The sequence below is a fragment of the Gymnogyps californianus genome, chromosome 1, assembly GCF_018139145.2.
Source record: "Gymnogyps californianus isolate 813 chromosome 1, ASM1813914v2, whole genome shotgun sequence".
NCBI classification, from domain to species: domain Eukaryota; kingdom Metazoa; phylum Chordata; class Aves; order Accipitriformes; family Cathartidae; genus Gymnogyps; species Gymnogyps californianus.
Window position 1 is genome coordinate 218655455 of NC_059471.1, and position 20569 is coordinate 218676023.

General features: G+C 51.4%; 1 protein-coding gene across 1 annotated transcript in view; it reads right to left on the reverse strand.

The window, feature by feature from the left end:
* LOC127023404 (SH3 and multiple ankyrin repeat domains protein 3-like) overlaps positions 1-20569 on the reverse strand; it is a 299615-nt gene that overhangs the window by 171863 nt on the left and 107183 nt on the right. The window contains exons 10-12 of the mRNA XM_050907545.1: positions 11083-11263; positions 9705-9729; positions 8914-8965 (exon numbers count right to left, since the gene is read on the reverse strand). Coding sequence (XP_050763502.1) covers positions 8914-8965; positions 9705-9729; positions 11083-11263 — 258 coding nt within the window. The remainder of the gene's footprint in view (positions 1-8913; positions 8966-9704; positions 9730-11082; positions 11264-20569) is intronic.

Genomic DNA, 20569 nt, shown 5'->3' on the forward strand with positions numbered 1-20569 from the left:
TGGACACCCCAGGGCGGCCCACGGGGGCAAGCTCATCCTGCCAAAACATTCTCCTCACCAGCAAGCTGACAGTCAAATGACACGTGTAAATCACAAGCAGTAAATCACAACAAGCATAGATCACAATGAAGTACAAATTGTGAGACATGAAGCCACGGGAGTTGCATGGCGCAGCTGGGTGTGAACGAAATCGCATTTCCTTCCGGTAGCTTTAAATGTCACCTCCCAATTTCACTGATGCTTCCCCTTCTCCGGGCAAACCCAGGCACCCCCCGGCCGCCCCCAGCCCATCGCTGCTCCGCTGGCAGACCTCTCCTCAGCGCGCTGCTGCCCGCCCCGAGGCACTGCTCGTGTCCTCTGCTCAGCTGGGGCGACCAGGGCTGCACACTCCAGCCAGGTAACGGTGTCCCGCCAAGTGACAGAACAGCATCGTCATGTTATTGACATCATTTTCCTTCTCATCTTATACATTCTGATGTTTTGTTTTGTATTTTAATGACTGCGTCCTCATAAAAAAGCAGAGATTTTTCATGGCGGCACTGACAAGGAAGCCTGTGGGACTGCAGTTAATTTAAAATCCAGCGAAATGTAGAAGCTGTCTGAATTTCCTCCTTGCAGTATGCATTGCCTGTATTTATCAACAAACTCCATCGGCCTTTGAAGTCTCACAGTTTCCTCTAGTACAAAATAACTAAGCTGGGGACCAGCAATGCGGAGATGTGGAGCGAGGGAGGCACAAAGACCAGCTCTGGAGGGTTTGCAGGGGCCCCAGAGCCCCACACTGTCCTGAATTAGGATTCTGGAAGACACTGAGAGCTGCTGCCTGGTTGCAGGCTGCCTGCTGCCTGCCAGCCCCGGGGGCAGCGGCTCTGCCTCCCACCGAGCCTGTTGCAGGGCAGGAGTCAGGAGCAAACGCCAAGAGCAGCCTCCAGCTCGGGTAAAAGTAGGGACTGGCATGCCGCCCTGAAAGGCTGTCAGCCCGACTTAAACAACAGCGTGAGTTTTTGCCATATTGTTGTCATTGCAGCAGTCATTTTTAACGTGGATAATTTCTTTTCTCTTAGATGAAGTTCATGGCATTGCTCTGCATCATACCCATAAGTGCCTAGTTTCCATATTAACCTCACACAAGGGGAAACCTAATGAAAGCTCTCAAAACCCTTGAGTGTTAGCTCTGGTCCACTTCGCTTTACTCTCTGTGTATGTTTCCCCACTCCTGTCTCCCATTTGGCCTTTGCTCCTCATCGCCATCATTCATCCTGCTGCTCCCAGCCCTGTACTATCAAAAAGATCAAAACGTTGTACGGAGGGAAAAAAAAAAAACCACTCTAATGTGTTATTTGTACATCATTGTAACATTTATAATGCAAAGTTTTAATGTTTTGGACTGGTGAAACTGAAATCCCCTGCTAAAAAATCCCATTACAGTTGAAGCCCTTCTCCCCCCATGTAGCCACGACCTGCCTAACATAAATATGTTGCATAACCCCATCGACACTTGTCATCACAGTAGTCTGCTCAGGGTGACACGGTTTCTCTTCCCAAACCTCCATTTGCCCTGCCAGCTCAGGGGGAGAGGGCAGGAAAGGAATTCTCCTTTTGGACACTCTCTATCCTGCCTCTTGCACTGGGACCTCACCTTGGCCAAAGACGTCAGATACCACCAGCATCCACGCAAATTCCTCCTTTGGAAGACAGCTTCACTTTGCTCTTGGCAGCTCATGCTGTCTTCCCCAAACCCAGATTCCCACTCCCAGTGGTCCCTTTACTCTCGGATAGTCTCCTAGACCAGCTCCGCTGCCTTACTGATGATCTCCTCTTCCAAAGGTCCTACCTCGTGCAGCTCTGCCTGGATCATCCACTGCTTCCCATATCGCCCTTACGGATGTTGTTACTGCTTTTGATTTTTCAGGCCTTTCTGAAGAATTTCTGTTACCTTTCTGAAACTCCCCTTCTGAAGTTGGCACGGCAAGTGTTTTCAGCGTCTCTCCTTCCTCAAGATGCTGAGCCCAGTAAAACTGTTGTCATTCACTACTCCACATTTTCTGAAAGGTGGCTATTTCTGTGCACAGGCAGCGGCAGCACAATGTGCAGATAAACGCAGCGCAGCCTCTCCTCCGATGCACTCTGGAGGCAGCGGTCCCTGGGGGGATCGCCGACAGCGCACAAGGCACCCCCAGAGCTCCTGGCCTGGGACACACGACCACGGGGCTCTCACCGTGAAGCCCTTCCCCACCAAAGAGCCACCCGCTGCCGGGCTCTGGCAGCCCTCCTGTTCCCACACCCCCAGGCTTCGGGGTTTGTCTCCACGGCAGCTCTGGACCACATCAGCGATTCAAACTTCAACTCCTCAGACTCCACCAAACCTTCCCAAATACTGCTCCAACCATCCCAGATCTAATCTCCTCTTCCACGTGTCAGATCAGATTTAATGCTAGCCCGTCGTGTCTCCTCACTCTACCATCATGCCAAGACCTCCCTCCACTGCTGGGTGCTCCAGTTCACTGGGAACAAAACAGCTCTCCAGGAGGGTCCTGTAAACTCTGCCGCACTTCAGAAATCCTGCAGTATAGTCCTCAGAGACAAAATTCAATGTTTTAATCAACAGAATATGTGAAAGCCTGTCAAAATGCTCTGCTATTTATTCAGGAGGTGAGTTATATTTATTATAAGAGCTGTGTGCATCGTGCACTCTCTGAACCGCTGCAGATCTTGCTAAGAATGCCCTGGCCAAAAGCTGGGACTATCGTCACGAGGGGTGGCCCTTCAGTCCTGGAGGCAGGGCAGGCATCTGCACCCCAGCAGAGGAGAGCGCGCTGCTGGGCGCCTCTGCTTGTCCGATCTAGTCCCATTTTAATTTTGCCCAACTAAAATAAATATTCCTGAAGCTTCACTGGCATCCCAAATTGACAGCATATATTCTTATGGGAACTTTGAGGCAAACAGAAAAAGCTATTACAGAGACAAACACGCCTGGCAGGGAGGTAATCTCACTTGAATATTGCCCAGATTCCCTTTTGGTTTATCAAAACTTAAAAGGCATTTGTCCTAGTTACTTCAGGCACATTTTGGCGTGCATGCAGGGGAGCAGCACATCTCAGAGATGTTTTGCGGTGCGGGCAGTTACTTGCATGTTTAAGGTAAGACTCTGTCCTGAGAAGACATTCTGCCAAAGCAGGTTTCTCTCCGGCAGCGGATAGATGGCAGAGGGGAGCTGGCTCCAGGGTGCACACAGGGTCTGCAGCAGGGCCCTGCCGGGAGCAGCCAGAGCGGCCACCCGCAAGGGCCAGCAAGCTGGGAGCCCAGGGCGAGGGCAGGGACCGGCCCCATGGACAGGGCGCAGTCCTGGGGGAACAAAGACGATGGGCTGGCAGGACAGTGATCCTGGGACTGCCAGGCAAGCCCTGGGCACGAAGCAGGTCCCAGAGCCCGCCAGGCACCGGCACCCCACGGCATAGCTCGGCACCAGCGATGAGGTCCTGAGCTCGGAGGCAGCTCCCCAGCCAAGCGGCCGTCCCCGACGAGGCTTCCCGCACTCTCTTGACTCAGCCCCATCCCAGAGCCTGACCCCGGCTGTGGCTGGGGCAGCCGGAGCCCTCAGTGAGGGGCAGGAGCACAGCCAGGGGGGAGAGACGAGGCCCTTCCAGCTGCTTTACTGACAAGCTTTTGGAGCCTGCTTTTCTCTTTTAGATAGGAGGCTGGACCAGATGACCTCCAGATGTCCCTTCCAACTTAAATTATTCTGCAAGCCTGTAACTCCTTTGCAAACACCCTGTATTTCCTGCACGAGGTCTCCAGTCTGATAACTGGGGACTCGGTCTCCTCACCACGCGTTTCTCCACAAAGCACTGTCCATCTACCTGCTTACTGGTGGAGCTGTCTTGGACTATGGTGCCACACTAGGAGCAAGAGATCCTCTACCTACGCTCTTCACCATCCCACCCTAAAATAAAACATCATACCCAAAGTGCTGGGCATGGCGCTGGCATCGCTGCACCGCTCAGCGCTATCAGCTGTGCTGCAAACAGCGCAGAAGGACCGTAAGCAGCCTGGTGACCCCAGGAGCATCCAGAGAAGTGGGTGGCCCCTGCACCACTCACACTCAGGTTCCACCACCACCCCCCAGGGATTTATTTCTGAGAAGCTGCCGCAGGGGAACCGAGGCTACAGCTGAGACGCAGAGGGGACTCAAATCAACAGCTGATGCCAAGCTGAAAACCGAGGCACAGAGGAGAGAATGAAACAAATTGTGGCAATTTATTCTCAAATCCCTGGTGCAGGTAGAACAAATCAAATGGCTCTAACCCTTTCAAAAGCCAGGAAAAGAAAACAAATCGTCTAAGGCTTTTAATAAATAAATAAATAAATAAGCCAGTGACTTAGGTCTTAGGGCAAAGATCTCATTCACATTGTTGAGGAACAAAAGGGCTTGGGAATAGTGAATCAGTTAATATTGTTAAAAGTAATAATATGAAAAAAGAGATCGGGACAAGGCATTTATTTTATTAAACCCCCCAAGGAGAGGTCAAGAATATTAGAAATAAAGTCCCCAGGTTCCGGTTGATGCAATAACTGCAGTTTTAGCAATTTCAGAAGAAGGATGTTTGTTCAAGATGGCAAAGTGCCAAGAATCTTCAGGGGAGGTGCTAGAAAAGGATGCTCTCTGTATTTACTTGCCGCTGAAGAGCACTGAGCTCAGTGCAGTTTTTATGGAGAGTATCTGTCTGAACAGGACTCTACCAGCCAGCCATGCATCAGCAATACACATCCCCTTTTGCAGAGATGCCCATGGATAGGACCGAAGGAGGAAGTATTTCAGAGCGTGGGGAGGATAATCCCTGGTTTCCTCAGCACGTGTCCTGCTCTTTAGGCACATGCCAGGGGCAGGCATCAGACAAGATACCGGGCTTGGCAGATATCCATTCTGATCCAGTGCAGGGTCTTACGCTGTGCCCCTCTGATGCTAGCTTATGGGACTTAGGGATAATAAGAGATTGCATTTATCCAGAGATCTACTGGGGAAGAATCAGGACACTGACTGTCCAGCAAGCTCTTGGACTACATTCATGACAATTTATTTTTATAGAGAAGGTGCAGAAAACAGCCATAGAAGCTCTTTTAGCGCTTTGATTCCAAGTGGCTGAAAATGTGAAGGCAGAGGTAACGTTGGCAGGAACGATCACGAAATGGTAAGTGTTCGGCACTTCTTAGGAAGAAAGCAAGAAAGACCAGCAAAATATGAGCAATCCATTTTGAGGCCAACCTCTGTATGCTCTTGAATACTGGAGACAAGGTTTCGTGAAAGGTCAGCCCAGAGTGGGGCAGATGGCCTCCAGAGGTCCCTTTTAACCCAAACTATTACATGATCCCATGGGGGGGAGGCAAAGTAAAACAGACTTCAGACCTATCCCAACACGGAGGATGCATAAGCAGTGAAGTGAGAAACTAGCTAAATCATAAAGACAGTCATTGACTTCAAAAACACTACATAAACTAGAAAACAGGAGTGATTGCTATGGACAGATGTAAAGGAAAAGCACAAGCCAACAGAAGCAAACATCTGGACAGGACAAGCATGAGAGGAAATGCCACCGTGGAGAGAAGCAGGTATTCATTCTGTAAATACACTGACAGCAAGAAAAAGGTCCCAGGAATTGCTGGCAATAGTTGGTGCTCCTTTGGCTAACTGCAGAGAGGGAAAGCTTTCAATGGATGAAACTTAAAAGACCAATATGCTTAATATTTGTTTGTCTTTAAATCAGAGATCAACCGTGAGATTTCAGAGGCAGAGAGTTAAGATCCTACCTGGAAACCAGAAGCAAGAATTAATTAAGAATATTTGGACGTGCCTGACCACATCTGGAAGGAAGTTCAAGAACAGATTAAAGCAATCTAAGAACACCTAAGGTCATCTTTGAAGGTTCATGTTATATAGAGTGTGTCCAAAAGAGCGGAAAATAGCAAGTGGTCAAAAAGAGGGAAAAAGAAAAGCTAAAGAAATATCGTCACTTCACTTCTTGGAAAAAAACATTGGAACAAATAACAAGCCAAAGTGTTCGTACTTGCCTAGAAGGAAGCAATGTGGTAACAGTCAGAAGGGATTTGTCAAGGACAGACAGCGAGAGGAGCTGGCTGCCAAGCAGCAGCCGCACACCTTGGCCTTCGCTGGGCTCCTTCCTCACAGCCCCACAGCTGTGCCGAGACCACCCGACCGCAGGGCGGGAGAACGACCCTCCGATGCCCCCCCATCAAAGGGTGGGGGTGCCCAGGGGCTGTGCCGGGGGGCGGACCTGGGTCAGCGCCTCCTTTAGCAAAACAAACGACGGATTGGATTGGAGAAGATCCCAGCCCAATCTACAGGCAATACAAAGGGGCTGCCAAATACTCCAAAGAACAGGATTAGGGTTTAAATGGATCCTGATAAAGTGAAGGTACTAAATCTATGCAGGAATCAACTGCACAAGGATTCAGATAGGGAAACACTGGTTATGTAGTGGGTTTTGAGGGGGAAAAAACGTGGAGGCTATCACACGCTGAATGTGAGTCACACATCACACCATTTCATAAAACGCAATATGATGAGCTATCAAAACTACAGCCTGAAAAACATGCAACGCAATTCTGCTGCCGCACTCCTCTGCTGCTGTGTGCCTGCTCCGGGCACCGCACTGCTGGGAAAGAGCGGGACAGTGGGAGCCTGGAGAGGAGCCACGGCAGGAGCTTGGAGAAAATGGACCTTTGTGAAGGGCAAGGCAACGGGGGCTAACAGCCAACAGAAGAGACAACACCGAGGAAAACATGGCAAGCAGTCTTCAGCGTGCGCAAGACTGCTGTGAGGGGGAAGTGAGCAAGCTCTTCACCACACCTATGCAGAGTAAACGTGGCATAACAAACTAGAGAAAGAAATATTCGGATCAGACATTAGAAAGCTTCCTAGTGGTGAGGACAGAGAGAGGCAGGAGTGAGGACAACGCCGGGGCATGTCTGTCACCGGGGTTCCCCAAGAACAGGCAGGATGAGCACAGCTGGAGGCCTGTGGGTGAGACCCTTCCCACTGGTCCTCCCTGGACCCCCGATGATCCACAACACAACTGGCAGTTCAGAGCCAACTGCATCGGCAACAGCCGCCCCCAGGGCTCGCTCCCAGGAGCAGGTTATTAGCACAAAGGCAGCCGACCACCAAAACGCATTTGGGGACATGCCATGCAAGGCTGGGGTGGATTAACCTCCAGCATCACCCAGGTCCTTTCCTCCAGGCTCCTCGCAGCCCTGCCCGTCCCACTCCAGAGAGGCTCCTGCCCACGGTCCATCCCTCGCCGCAGGGATGGTCCACCCCGGGCTCGCACCCACCACTCCTGCTCCAGGGTCAGACCTGTGCTCCCACGCTCAGCCTCCCTCGGCGGGCCGGGACCTCCGCTCAGCCTCCGCGGAGGTCGGAGAGCGCAGCCCACGGGAGGACTCAGCCACCAGAACCACTGGTGTGGCTGAAGTCGTGAGAGCAACACGGACAAGTAACTGCTCCTGCTGTTAGCACAGCTGAACGCCAGCACCGAGGCTACTGCCGGCCAGCCCACAGGCACACAAGGTGCTTCTGCGCATCATTTCTGGAAAAAATGAAACTTTAATGCTAAACTAGTTTTCATTTAAATTCTCTTTGCCATCCTGAATATATTTGCAAAATAATCAGAATTTTGCTGGGAATTTTTGCCCTCAGAATAAAGAATTTTGGGGCAACATTGCAGACACTAAATTTTCTTGATATTTACTCTAATAAAAATCTGACCCAGAATCAATTTTTCTGCAAGACTTTTCAAGGAAGATGTGAGAGGACTCTGCGTGTTTATGGATGCCTTGTCACTTACCACAAAGCGAAGGCTTTCTTGTTTGAAAATAAAACATCCCTGGGAACTGAGTACTCAGATGAGATAGGGATCACTGCACTGCTCTTCCCCAGTCCCAGAGTAAATAAAAGCTCTGTCAAACCAACACAAACACACTGGGAACCGACCGGGAGAGCGATAAGGCCAAACAACAAGCGAAAGAAATACTGGGTCAAACAAAATACCACTATTAATTAGCTGCTCTAAGCACTTGTTAGCACACAGCTTCATGCTGAACAGCAACGGTGCGTGCACACGTCTGTGTAATTTAAAAGAATATCAGCCCATGCGACTCGGAGAGCGGCACCCACCCAGCTCCCCTGGCCATCGCGGGGCGGCAGCGACGCAGGGGCAGCTGCGGGAAGAGCTGGCAGAGCTGGCAGCCTCCCCAGGCATCGCTGCGAGCCCCCGCAGCCGGGGCAGGGGGGCAGCAGGCCCTGCCTCTGTACAATCCTGACAGCTCTGAACTCGCCAGCGTGTACCAGCCACTGAACACGCAGGTTGCGTGCATGTGACTTTCACTTGCCGCAGACTCAGTGTAATGAATTTCATAATCCTCCTATCCCTGAAAAAATATACAAGTGTCTGAAAATAATGGAGTAAAATGCACTTTATATGCATTTTATAGAATGCATATGGCTAGGAATAATTAAGCCACCTCCAGCAATCCTTTAAAAGTTTGCACAAGCAGGAGACAGAAGAAAATGGGGCAGACACTCACTCTAGCAGCGCTTGCCAGTAGGACGAAGAGGCAGCTGCCTTCCTCTGCCCTTTCCAGGTACTTGCTGAGCTGTGACGGACGGCATGATGAGCAGCCTTCCCACTGGCTTCAGCCCAGGACCGGCCAACCCAGGCACAAAGGCTCAGCAGGTATTTCGGAGGTCTGTGCACCAAGTCAGAGAGGAGCCCGAGCCGGCAGCAGCATCCCACCCCTCCCACACTCTGCAGGCAGCAAACAGGCAGGCGTGGGGCCGGCAGACGGGGTGGCAGCTACCCGGGTCGGAGCTGGCGGCACAGCACACCAGCTGCTGACCACCAGCTCCTGCAGCAGCACTAGAGACCCGCTTTTGCAAGCCCCCCTCGCGCTGCTGCCCATGGCTGACCCCAATATCCATGCCCAGCCGTGCTCCTGCTCTCCTCTCGCCAGGAACGGGTAAGGCTCGACTCTTCCCCAGCTGCCCTCCTCCTGCCTTGCCATCAGGTGCTCCAGGTAATTTTGAGAATACTTCCAAACCCTTATTGATTAGAAAAGCCCACAGTATTTTTTTTACCCACACCAACCTCCTAATGCTTTTGTAATCATACTGTGCTTCTGGCTTCAGCAAGTTCCTGAGGCGGTGAATTCCCGAGCTAACTGCAGGGTGGAGAAAAAAACTCTGTTTTGTACTGGTTTTGAGTGTGCTTGCCATTAATTTCATTGCATGCTCCTTTCTCCTTATGCCATGAAACACGCAGAGGTTCCCTATTTCCCTCTGATAAGCCATTTGGTATTTTCAATATTTTTAACATATTTCCTCCTATTCATCTCGTTTCTAAGGTAACAATCCTGCTCTTATAAATCTCTCTTCAAAGCAGAGTTTCTTTTTTTCTCATTCCTGATCATTTTCACTGCATCCCCAAAACCCTTTAACTCACACTGTTCTTGCTGACTGGTAGTGCCCAGCCTGGTATGCAGCACTCAGAGGTGTCATCATTGATTTTGACCAAGGCGTTAGACTGTTTTCCATCTTATCAACCATCACGCTGTTAGGTCATCTAATATCGCTGCATTTTGTACTGAAGTTGCACATTGAGCAAAGGCCTCCATTGAGCTGTTTAGAAAACATCCTGAAACTTTTCCTGAGTTAAACTGTTAATTAAGAATCCTAGCGGGTACTTTAGTAGTTCAATTTTTTCCCCTCTAGTAGCTATTTGACATTTATTTTCATTATTTTTTATTCACTGACATGTTTCTTTTTCCCCAAATTCTTTAGATTGCCTCAAAGGGCCTCAGAGCTGTTTCTGCTATGGAGTTAATGTAAATAGCTGCCATCTGCAGACTGGTTCTTCAGCACTCAAATCCATTTCTTGGTCATTAGTGAACACAGCTCTAACCCAGACCTGGCACCCACTCTTCAAACTCCTGCTCTGCCCTCACGGTATCAGTTTCTCGTTAGCCCTTTCGGAGCGGACGCTGCTTTACATCAGCCATGGCTGCGGTTGGTCTCGCCTCTCCACTAACAGAGGACTTCTGAAAGCAAAGCCTGACCCCAGTCGTCACCAAAGGGACCCTCGGCCACGAAGGCTCTCCAGCAGCACCTCTGCTGTCTGAGGGGAGCAGCAGCCATCCTCCCGGATCAGAACGGGTGCCCACGCCTGGCTTCCAGCTGAAGGCAAGCACCAGTAGTGGCGAGTAGTGTCAGAGCCAACGTTTGCATTGCACATGGCCAGCAAGTGACGAGGAGCAGCAGGAGAATGCAAGGTCCACATCGCTCCCATGCCTACGGGCCACCAAAACCACCCGACGCACAAGGAAGGCCTCCCTGCTCCGCTCAGCGGGTCGGGCACGGGCACCCATCGGCCGCTCCCAGGCCCGGTGAGTTCAGCAGAGTAATGCCACCACCCGGGCCTGTAGGCAGAATACCGATAACCGCAATAACCGCAGGTCGGTTGGGATGCGTTAGGTGTTGGCTTATCTGCAATGTGCCACCTCGAAGTATTAGTTTTCAAGATGCATTCATTGTCATAGCAACGACAAGCGCAACGCGGCATTGATGTACTTACCATTTTTCTGAGACGCAAGATTAGACCGAGAGCTGGAGAGAAGATCGAGGAAAAAAACCCTCAGCGCTTGCTCCAGGCCCGGCCAGCCCCACTCCTCGCAGCGTGTGGACAGGGAGACACAGGGCTTCATCGGGCTCCACCGGCCTTCCCACTCCCCACCCGCCACCCGGGGTCCCATGGGTGCCCGGCCCCGTGCAGGCATGGGGGCTCCAGTGGGCGCCGAGGCACGTGCCGGCCGCGGCACGGGGCAGCCTCACTCTGCCTCCCCCCGGCCCCTTACCTGGCCTTGCCGCGGCTGCTCCTCCGGAGCGTGGGCAGGTCGGCCTCCTTCTCCTCCTGCACCCGCTGCAGGGACGGGGAGCGGCTGTGGGCGCTGCGGGCGCTGCCGGAGCTCGCCAAGCTGCTGTCCCCCGCCCCGGCCCCCGCCGCCGCCTCCTGCATCTGCGCCAGCAGCTGCGGGGGCAGGCTGCGGAGCGAGGGCACCGGCGAGTAGGATGCCCGGCTCTCCGCCTTCAGGTTGTTGTCGCTGGCCGAGCGCTGCAGTATGCGCGGGGAGGAGAGGCCGCCGGCACCGAGGATCCGTCTCCGCTTCGTGTAGCTGGGAGTTTCTCTGAAAGGCACTGCAAAAGAGCCGGGGAAAGCGGCATTAGCTACCTGACGCACAGCCGCCATGGGCCAGCCATGCGCAGGCTGGAAGATGGCAGCAAAGCTGGAGGACTGGGAGAGCACACAGAGCTGGGCCAGGAGAGCAGGAACGGCCAGGGCAGAGGAGGATACAGCTCTACCTGCTTTCAGCTCCTCTCCCTGCACCACGCTGGGGAAACCGCCCCGGGAGCACGCGGGGCAGGCGAGCCCGACCGCAGCGCACTGGCACGGGGAGGATTTAGAGGTGGCGTCTTGGGAAGCATCAAGGAGCGCTGCCAGAGGGAGAGGCGGTACCGGCAAGGGCACCCGGGGAGGGTGCGCGGGGCCACCAGCAGGACCCCTGCCAGCCCATCTCCAGCTGCCACCCCAGTTCAGAGGTGGCGACACACGTGCTGAACATTGACACCAGCAGTAACACCAGCCACCACTTACTCTTCTGTTTCGGAGGCACAGAAGGCCTAAATCTATAGCTTCGGGCATGTGCCAAGTGCAAGCCTAGAAAATATAATGCACAGAAAATACCAGCTAGTCCCTGCCCTGCCTGACCCTCTACCTAACCCTCAGGAGTGTGCAGAAGAAACAGACCTCACGAAGCCACCTGAAGATGCAAACTCCTGCCTCTGCCTGCAGCTCTGCAGAGGGAGAAAGAGTGGAAATGGGGAACCCAATGTGGTCGCAGGGGAAGAGGGGTCTGCTGCAGAGCCACAGCACTGCAGACTTCAGGTCAGGGAAGATGTATTTTCCTAAATTTTGTTTAATGAATCCACTTCCATCCTGAACCTTAACATGCTTAAAGTTTGTCTGATGCGTGGCAACATCCAGCGGGGAACCCAGAGTCGACAATATCCAGCCTGTTTCTGGTGCAAACCTAGCGGCAAAAGCAAGGGGACAGGTAAAGCACGCAAAGGTCTCCTGCGCTCCTGCTCAAAGGCACGCTCTGAAGCGGTGTGATCCTGCTAACAGGAGACCTCTCGCCCCGTCTGCATTCGAGACTCCCCTGGCTTCACCCTCCCAAGGCCACCCCTCCCACGGCAACTTGCACAAAGGCGCGCGAGCCCTGAACACGCTCCAGTGGCCACTGGCAAGGGGCTGCAGAGGACAGGAGCAGCCAGGGGTCTGGGCAGGATGCTGCCCGACGTTGAGCAAGGCCTCAGACCTGTCATCCTTGACCGAACACCTTAAAGGCTGTGTTCAGTACCCAGTTGTGCTGCGCAGCCGCACTCGGAATATTTTTCCAAGGAATATTTCAGGTTCAAAGTACAAGAATTTCAGGCTCCTGTAAATCTTCCTGTTGTCATAGCAACACGATGCACTTGTTCTCTGATGAGTTTCAACCACGTGGTTGGGGAATTTCTGCCGGCAGCATCCGCACTCCCTGCGGCAGCTCAGTCCGGCTCCCCAGCCTCCTGCTGCCGGCTGCCTGCCCACAGCCTCGGTGCTGCCAGTGCCCCGCGTCCAGGCCACCCCAACAGGAAAAACGGGTCAAAATGGTCACCCAGAGGCCACAGGCAAGGAGGGACGTTGGACAGAAAGAAGCAAAGCCTGGGCCATGGATGTGATGCAGTCACTGGGGTAAAACATGCTGTGGATTCAATGCCCAGGACTTCGCAGGACTGTAGCGCGCAGGACACTGATGTACAGCCTGTCCCACCAACGCAACATGCTGGAGTGGAAGCCACAGCCAGGGCTAGCTACAACTGTTTCACAGGCAATGCTGAACAGGTTTGGTTGACGAGGGCTGTCGCCCTGAGTTCATGTGTCATCCAGACATGTGATAGATCTCCAGGAGTCATTTAATTTTCTCATAGAAAACCACTTTAAAAAATCAGAGAAGCAAATATTAAATGGATGCATGTCATGGTAACTGGCAGATCTAAAAATTATTAGAAATTGGAAATAGTCACTGGAAACACAAGGAAGTTTCTTGCTAGTCTCAAAGAGCTGTTTTCAAACCAAGCCAAGTCAGTAACTTTAAGCATGGTTCTTGGGAAAAAAGTACAGAATTACTTTTACAAAAGTGCTGAATGCTGCCTAGTGATAAAAGCACATCAGTCAGTGCCTGAATACCTTTCCAAACTGAAGACCAAGGCACATACTGGTCAGGTGAGCACATCCATGGTGTGCTTCCAGGGACCAACACCATAGGTGAAACCAAGTGACCACGGGGATTGTAACCTGAGAAAGGCCGTGAGCTCACAGCATCAACCAAACATGAGCTCAGCACCATTCGGCCAGGACAGAGTCAATCTGAGCCTGTTAGGTCTGAGCTGGGGAACAGCGATGCCCCAGAGAGGTGGTCTCAGCGGTGCTCCATCGCTAGGCACTGTCACAGCTGGAGAAATGCCAAGTTTGGATCCACACTGTATGAGAATTTTGGTAAACAGGAAATATTCAGCAAGAAAAAAAATCAAGATCTAGAAAAATCTGCCTGGACCATTCTTCCCCCCCGTCCTGGGAGAAGGCAGGAGCAGCAGTCAGCCCTTTGCAGATGACCGGTGACGCCCACGCTCCGCACCAGCTGCTCAGGCAGAGTCCACGCTGCGCTCCCCCCTGTGCACATCCATTACTACGAGGAGGCAAAAAAGGCCACTCAAAACACCAGAACTACAGCCAGACCCGTGCTGGGGTCCTGGTCCGCTTCATCGCTCTTCTGTGCGTGCCTGGGCTCAGCATCATTGGTCTTGACACCGAACCAAGAAAGAAAGAAATAGAAAAACAAGAGTGCAACAATGAAAACTTCAGACAGCAGGAGTTGGCCTGGGCTTGCTTTAGTGTATTTTATAAATTAATTATTAGCTTCTTGATATTAATTGCTTAGAAAAAAAAATCATAACTGTATGTTGAACTGATCATATGCAAGCTTACTGTAAAATAATCGTATTGGCGAGCTGTTTTTACCAAGCTGACAAAAGAAAAGGAAAAAGGACAAAAAGAAAGGAAAAAAAAAAAAAAAGCAGAGATTTATCTTGCAAGGGAAGAAAGCAGCACACCAGGCAGGAGATCCTTTTGGTCTGTGCTAGATCTCCTCTGCTCCTGGTTGTCTTAGCTTAACTGAAAAGCAGTAAGCCTGTCCCAGTCCCTGCTCTCGCCACTGCACAGACTTCACACCAGGGAGATGTCGAATGGGTCAGGGTCAGGTTTGGAGGAGGAAGATCGGCACGGTTCGCGGCGAGACATTCACAGCAAGCACCAATTATTGTGCAATGAGACACAAACAGGTTGCTCAAGGACTCACTGGTAAAAGGGAAGGTACTTTATAATTCTTGACACAGGTCAGGGCAAGTGCTTTAATTTAGCCTGTCAAATAAATCACCTGGTCACCCATTTCCACACTCTATGCAAGAGCAGTCATCACCTTATATATTCAAAGTGCTCCCTCCCAACACCAAAATTATAGCATCCACCTTAAAAACAAAGAAAAACACAACCTCTGTCTCGGATTCACACCAGAGAGGAAGAGCAGAGGGGCTGGAGAAAGCAGCCCAGGACCGCTCTGGTACTCACTAATCCATTCATCATAACATCAAGTATAAGAGGCCCTGAAGCACAACATCACAGCATTTACAGGAGTAAACGAGAAGGTATCCAGGTCACATAACAGGTTGTAAAGCCAAAGTTTCCCAAGTATTTAATTCCAGAAGCATATTAAGAGGATGGTACTACAGCTGCAAAGGCAGTCTCTTGAAAGACAGGATGTGCCTGCACTATGTATGTAATTTTAGTTTGGCCCCCAGCACACAGTGACCTCATGCGAGGTGGGATTCAGACAGCCTATTTCATTTGCCAAAGTGGGATTTAGGGGCAAGGGAGTCACATGAGTCCCAGAAATGAGTGAAAAAACCTGCTTTCCAGCACTATCACAAGAGCATAGACTTTCAGCTGATATACATTTAGATTGCAAAGTTCCCTAGGCTCTGAGGTGTCCAAACATGCTCTGATGTCTCCTCACCCAAGCAGCTGCAGCCAAGGACTCAGGGTGTCTACCCTGGCACACAGAGGAGAGCTCAGGGGGACTCAGCAAAGCCCTCAGGAGCCTGAGAGCGGAGGTACGGATGATGGAAACCTTGCCTGCCCCGACTTCAGTGCTTAGCTTCTGGTGCCTGGACTGCCTCGGGGCCCATTTCAGGGCCACTGTGCAGCCAGGAAGGCACCTGGACCAAGATCAGATGTTTCTACACAGAGGTTAGAGCGCTAGAAATGACAGCCTGGCTTTCACTGGGAATGCCGACGGGCAGATATCCAGGCAGCTTCACAGGAGGAGGGCAATCGGAGGAATACAGCTACCGCTCGTGTGAGCAATATAGGACTGCACTCCCCAGATGCTCCAGAGCTTCTCCAAAGCCCTCATCTAAGCACAGGCTTATGTCCAGCCAGTCTGGAAGCTCTGCCATGCAGATACAGCACAAGCCTGGGTCTGCTCTCACGACAGAAATCAGATATATTTGGAGAGATAAAACCATGTTCTTGGCCATGATACGCAACGAGATGGAGACAGCAAGGGAGATGAAATCTGTTGCACGTGGCAGAAACGTGGAAGAGAAGATTGTCTGTGCCACAGCCAGATGGCAAAAAGGACAGGAGAGATACCCGTGTTGCATGGGATGGGGGCGGGGGCAAATCCGTAAAACAGATCCTGAAGCAAAAGAGGAACCGGTGGAGGCAGTTTGATGTTGAAGGGTCCTATGGGTGCACTTACTTGCACGAGGAAGTCCAGCAGGAGACCAGCATTTGGCACAGTCACAAGGACAGCAAAGGCACCAGGAACACATCCGGGGGCTGCAGCAGACAGAAAATCAAGGCCACCACATAGACGGGGCAGCGATGTGGGCAAAGGACGACCGCAGTCTGCGCTGACAGCAGAGCCTGGCGCAGTGCTGGAGCCCTCTAGGCATCCTCTTATTGCTGCTTTTAAATTGGCCTTTCCTAGGAGAGGTAAGCAAGGGACCAACAACCTTAACGCGTGATTTGCTGTTTACTTCTCTCCCTGGGGGAGCGCCCTGTGTTCAAAACCAAAAATCTTGGGGAAAGCCTCTGCTGTTCTGAGGGAGACGAGTCAAAGACAAGAACTTCCTACTAGGGCTGGAAGCGCTGAATTAACCGTAACTCTTTGTTTAGAGCAGCATGCTTCAGAGGCCCTGGCTCCCTAACAGAGAACAACACACAGACCAGCCACGTGCTCACAACAGGCTGTGTAGCTACATCCAGGTCTCCAGAACGTGCAACAATCCCAGGCCCATTTAAAAACGCAGGAGGAGCCCGCCTCTGCCTGTGCTGTCCTGCAGGACGGCCGGTGCTTGGCTCCTGCACTGTACCGGCAAGGATGCCACGGTCCCGCCTGCTCTGCTGGCTCTAACGCTGAAGGCCAGCCCCCTCCAGCACAGCAGAGTGGCTTCATTCAGCCAAAAATTAGGTCACTCTCAGCTTTACAGAGAGTTTAGTCTTCTGTTCAGAAGGACGTTGAGCAAGGTTTCCTTCATGCCGCTCTCCCCGTTGCATCCTCTGCGCGAGCCCCAGCTTGTCACTGAGACGGGACCCTGCCCCGTCCCCTGCCAGCCATTGTCACAGCAGTATGAAGGACTGAAATTACGCTCCTCACCAGAAAGAAGGTAGCTGAAAGGGAGGACTGGAGAGGGCTCGCGGCAGGCTGGGGATCTGTTGCAGGACGCGAGACATGTCTCATCCAACAGCCAGAAGGTGGAGGCACCCCGTCCCCCGTCCCCTCATCCGCTCCCACCACATGCCCCACCTGCACTGGGTGCCAGCCCCAGGGCATCAGACCAGCCCGCCATCTCAACTCATCAGCCTCCTGGAAAGCACACACAGCAAAATAAAACCAGTGAATAACCGTGAAAGAGTATTTTTATCCTGGGTCAGTGAAAACCAGAGCCATGCAAGAGTTAGGGGCAGAAAAACATGCAGGAGCCAGGTGGACTCATGGACAAGACCCATCTTGGGCTGGCAGCTGAGACCAGCAGAGCCCTGTCCTAGCGCCAGGGAACCGCAGGAGGAACTGCAGTTGGCCGCAGTGCTGGGATTTCCAGCCAGGGAGGGGACGGGGACTGCCAGGGCAGGAGCCACCAAGGAAAGAGCGAGAGGGGGCATGCACAGCGGGGCATTCAAGGAAGCCCCCACAAGCTAACAGCAGACAGGGGAGCAGCCCAGTCTGGCTACCTGTGTCCACAGGCCCCTCGCAGAGGCAGTCGAGAGGTTTGGGAACAAGGCTCGGAGAGGGTGGGTTTCCCCCACGGGGAGTGCGGTCCCTGGCCAGAGCCAGGGCAGGCAGCCCAGCACAGGCAGGGGAACACAGCCACTGTCCCCCACAGGCTGGCGGAGCAGAGCGCCCAGCCAGGACACAGCTCCTCATCCCCCAGCCTCGGAGCAGGGACAGGGTGGCAAGAAGAGACCCTGGACCTGGCGTGAGACCCGAGGAGCTGCTCCCCAGCTGGGGTCAGATGTGCCAAACCTCAGCGTGGAGACACAGGTTTCATATGGGCAGTTTACATAACACAAATCTATAAAGGGAAGAGTGGATCTGCCTTGGTTTGGCAGGTGAAATCCTTGCCACGATGCTCAGAGGTGCTCTGGCGTGCCACGATGCCCCAAACCGCCGTACAACTCCCGAGGGATGCTTCAGCCAGCCCCGCAGGCTGCGCAGCCGGCTTCTCACTGCTCCTCAACCTGCCTGAAACTGGTAGTAATAATAATAATAATAATAATAATAAACTGCTGAGCCTGAACTCCAGCCACCAGGTGCCAGAAACAGGACAGTTCCATGCTGCTGCCAGATAGCCAATTCTGACGAAGGTTTCCTCTCCCCATCCCCCCAAATCCACTGTCCCCAGTGGGGGAAGGGAGGGAAGTGAGAGCAATAAAGAAAAAAAACTTTGTGCAGTTCATACAATCAGCTTTGAAGACTCTTTTCTGTACCTTCTCAAGAGTTTAATCAAAGTATGTTTACTGGGTTTCTCGCAGCAATATGAATCACTTCAGTTACCATGACAGCGCTGCTCGAAGCAGCACAACCGTGCCCCAGCCAGCCTGGTTCATCTGACGCTCCCGCGTTTGCTTTCTGCCCTCCAGAAGGGGAAATGCACGGCTCTCGACTCCAAAATGCCTCTCGCCGCTCAGGTGCAGTGGGAGCAGGACGCAGTCAGGGCTCCCCGAGGAGTTCCCGGCCCCAAGATGCTGCACGGGCACCTGGGCGGCACCTGGACCACGCTCCAAACAACTTCAAGCTGCAGTCTAATGAACCAAAGTGTAATCAACACTCGGAGGTTATTTAGATTTGCTGGCTCAATGTTAAATATTCATGTAAAAGAGCAAAAGCACGCGGAGTGCAAATGTCTCCACAGTTCCAAGCTGAGAGGCCACATTTACATTTTAATAGTGGAAAATTACAATGCAAACTGGAGAAGGCGCATAGCATCTCCTCTCATGCGGCACGTGGCAGATCATGTCTAGGCTTCGCTCCCATGCAGGAGAGAGAGGCTACTCCAAAAGACCTTCCAGGTATTTTTTTTTCTAGGAATAAAAACTAAAGGAAAAGGACAAGATGATGAGGCAGACCAGAACTGCTCCAAAGAGGGAGCTGGTAATTTACCTCAGTACTGAGTAGTCATCCACTGAAAGGAATTATAGCCTCATTATATTTTTTTAATTAAAAAAAAAAAATCATCCTCCAGCCGTCTCTCCAGCCATCTCCATTTGCCTCTCAGCTACCGATCTTCACACCTGATGCTGCACCCCTGGGCACCGTCCCTCAGAGCCACCCTCCTCTCCCACTTGCCGCTCCTCACTCCTTCACCTGAACATAGGCCTGTTGTCTCGTCCTGCTCAGTGCCAGCCCTTCACAGCTGGAAACAGATTTTACTCTGCATTTGTAAAACTTAAATTGAAACTGCTAAAAATACATGTTAATTAAACTTGCTAGTTTTCCCCTACAAGCAATTCTCAAATGTGCTGGCAATTCACCTGTGAGTGGTACTCTGATATGAGATTTTCAGCCCTTCTCTTCAGATAAAATCCATCAGCCTGATGCATCTCAACACTGGAAATTTTTCCATGCAAGAGTTTGGTGCATTTTTCATTCCTCTGTTTCACCTTGTTACATTCAGCACATCGAGGGTCCTGCTTGGACTGTCAGGCCATTGCTAAATCCCCCAGAGGAAATCCTAACAACTGCTCAGACCTGTTACAGGCAGCACGCAATTAAGTTAACAATAATGGTAACAGAAAATCAGAAAAACCTAACGAGTGTTTCTGATCTGTCTTTGAAAATAATTCCCATACATACCTCTGTACTGGCAAAAAAACGCACCCAAGACCAAAATGGAGCATTTAAAACTTCCCCCACAATTCCAAGGATAGCAGTAACCAACACTTGTTCAGTTATGTACATTCAAATTAGCAGGTTGAAAACTTCTGCAGCGAAGTTCAAAAGAATTTGCAATACAGCTCACTGACTCGCTGGCCTATATTTATAATACTTCTTCAAAAGCTCCAGAGATGGGGAGGCAGCTTTGAAAGGGTCAGTGCAATGATTCCAATAACCATACAGAGCTTAGCTTCATATCATTTCTAGGAAAAGCTTGGAAAAACTGAAACAGGACACTTATCAATTAATAAAAAGGAATTTGTATCAGCCAGGATGGCTTTAAGAGCTCAAATCTCACTGACAAAAATACCTGCTGACATCATAAGCTTGGGTGAAACTGTTGACCCTATGTTATTCTGATTACATGCTACCACTGGACAAGTTACCAGAGCACATTTTAACAGACACAATAATGAACTGTTAAGGGAGAACAACAGTTGGGAATATTTCCAATAGTTCTTGGTACAGCAGTATTTATATTTTTGTCTTTATCAATGGTTTAGAAAAATACAGATCATTGGCAATAAAAGTACAGGTGATGCAATGACTGGTGCAATGACATTGGTCAAATGTCACAGGTGAAAGTGGGTAGATTTAGATTGGACCTAAGTAAGAAACGTTTTACGATGAAGGTGGTGAGGCACTGGACAGGTTGCCCAGAGAAGCTGTAGATGCTCCATCCCTGCAAGTGTTCAAGGCCAGGCTGGATAGAGCTTTGAGCAACCTGACCTAGGGAAAGATGTCCCTGCCCATGGCCGGGGGGTTGGACTAGATGATCTTTAGAGGTCCCTTCCAACCCAAACCATTCTGTGATTCTATGACATACAAGAAAGGGTATCAACACAGTGAAATCTCAGGCATTTGTTAAGACAGGATCATCTCAACACGCTTCATCACAGCCTGATGT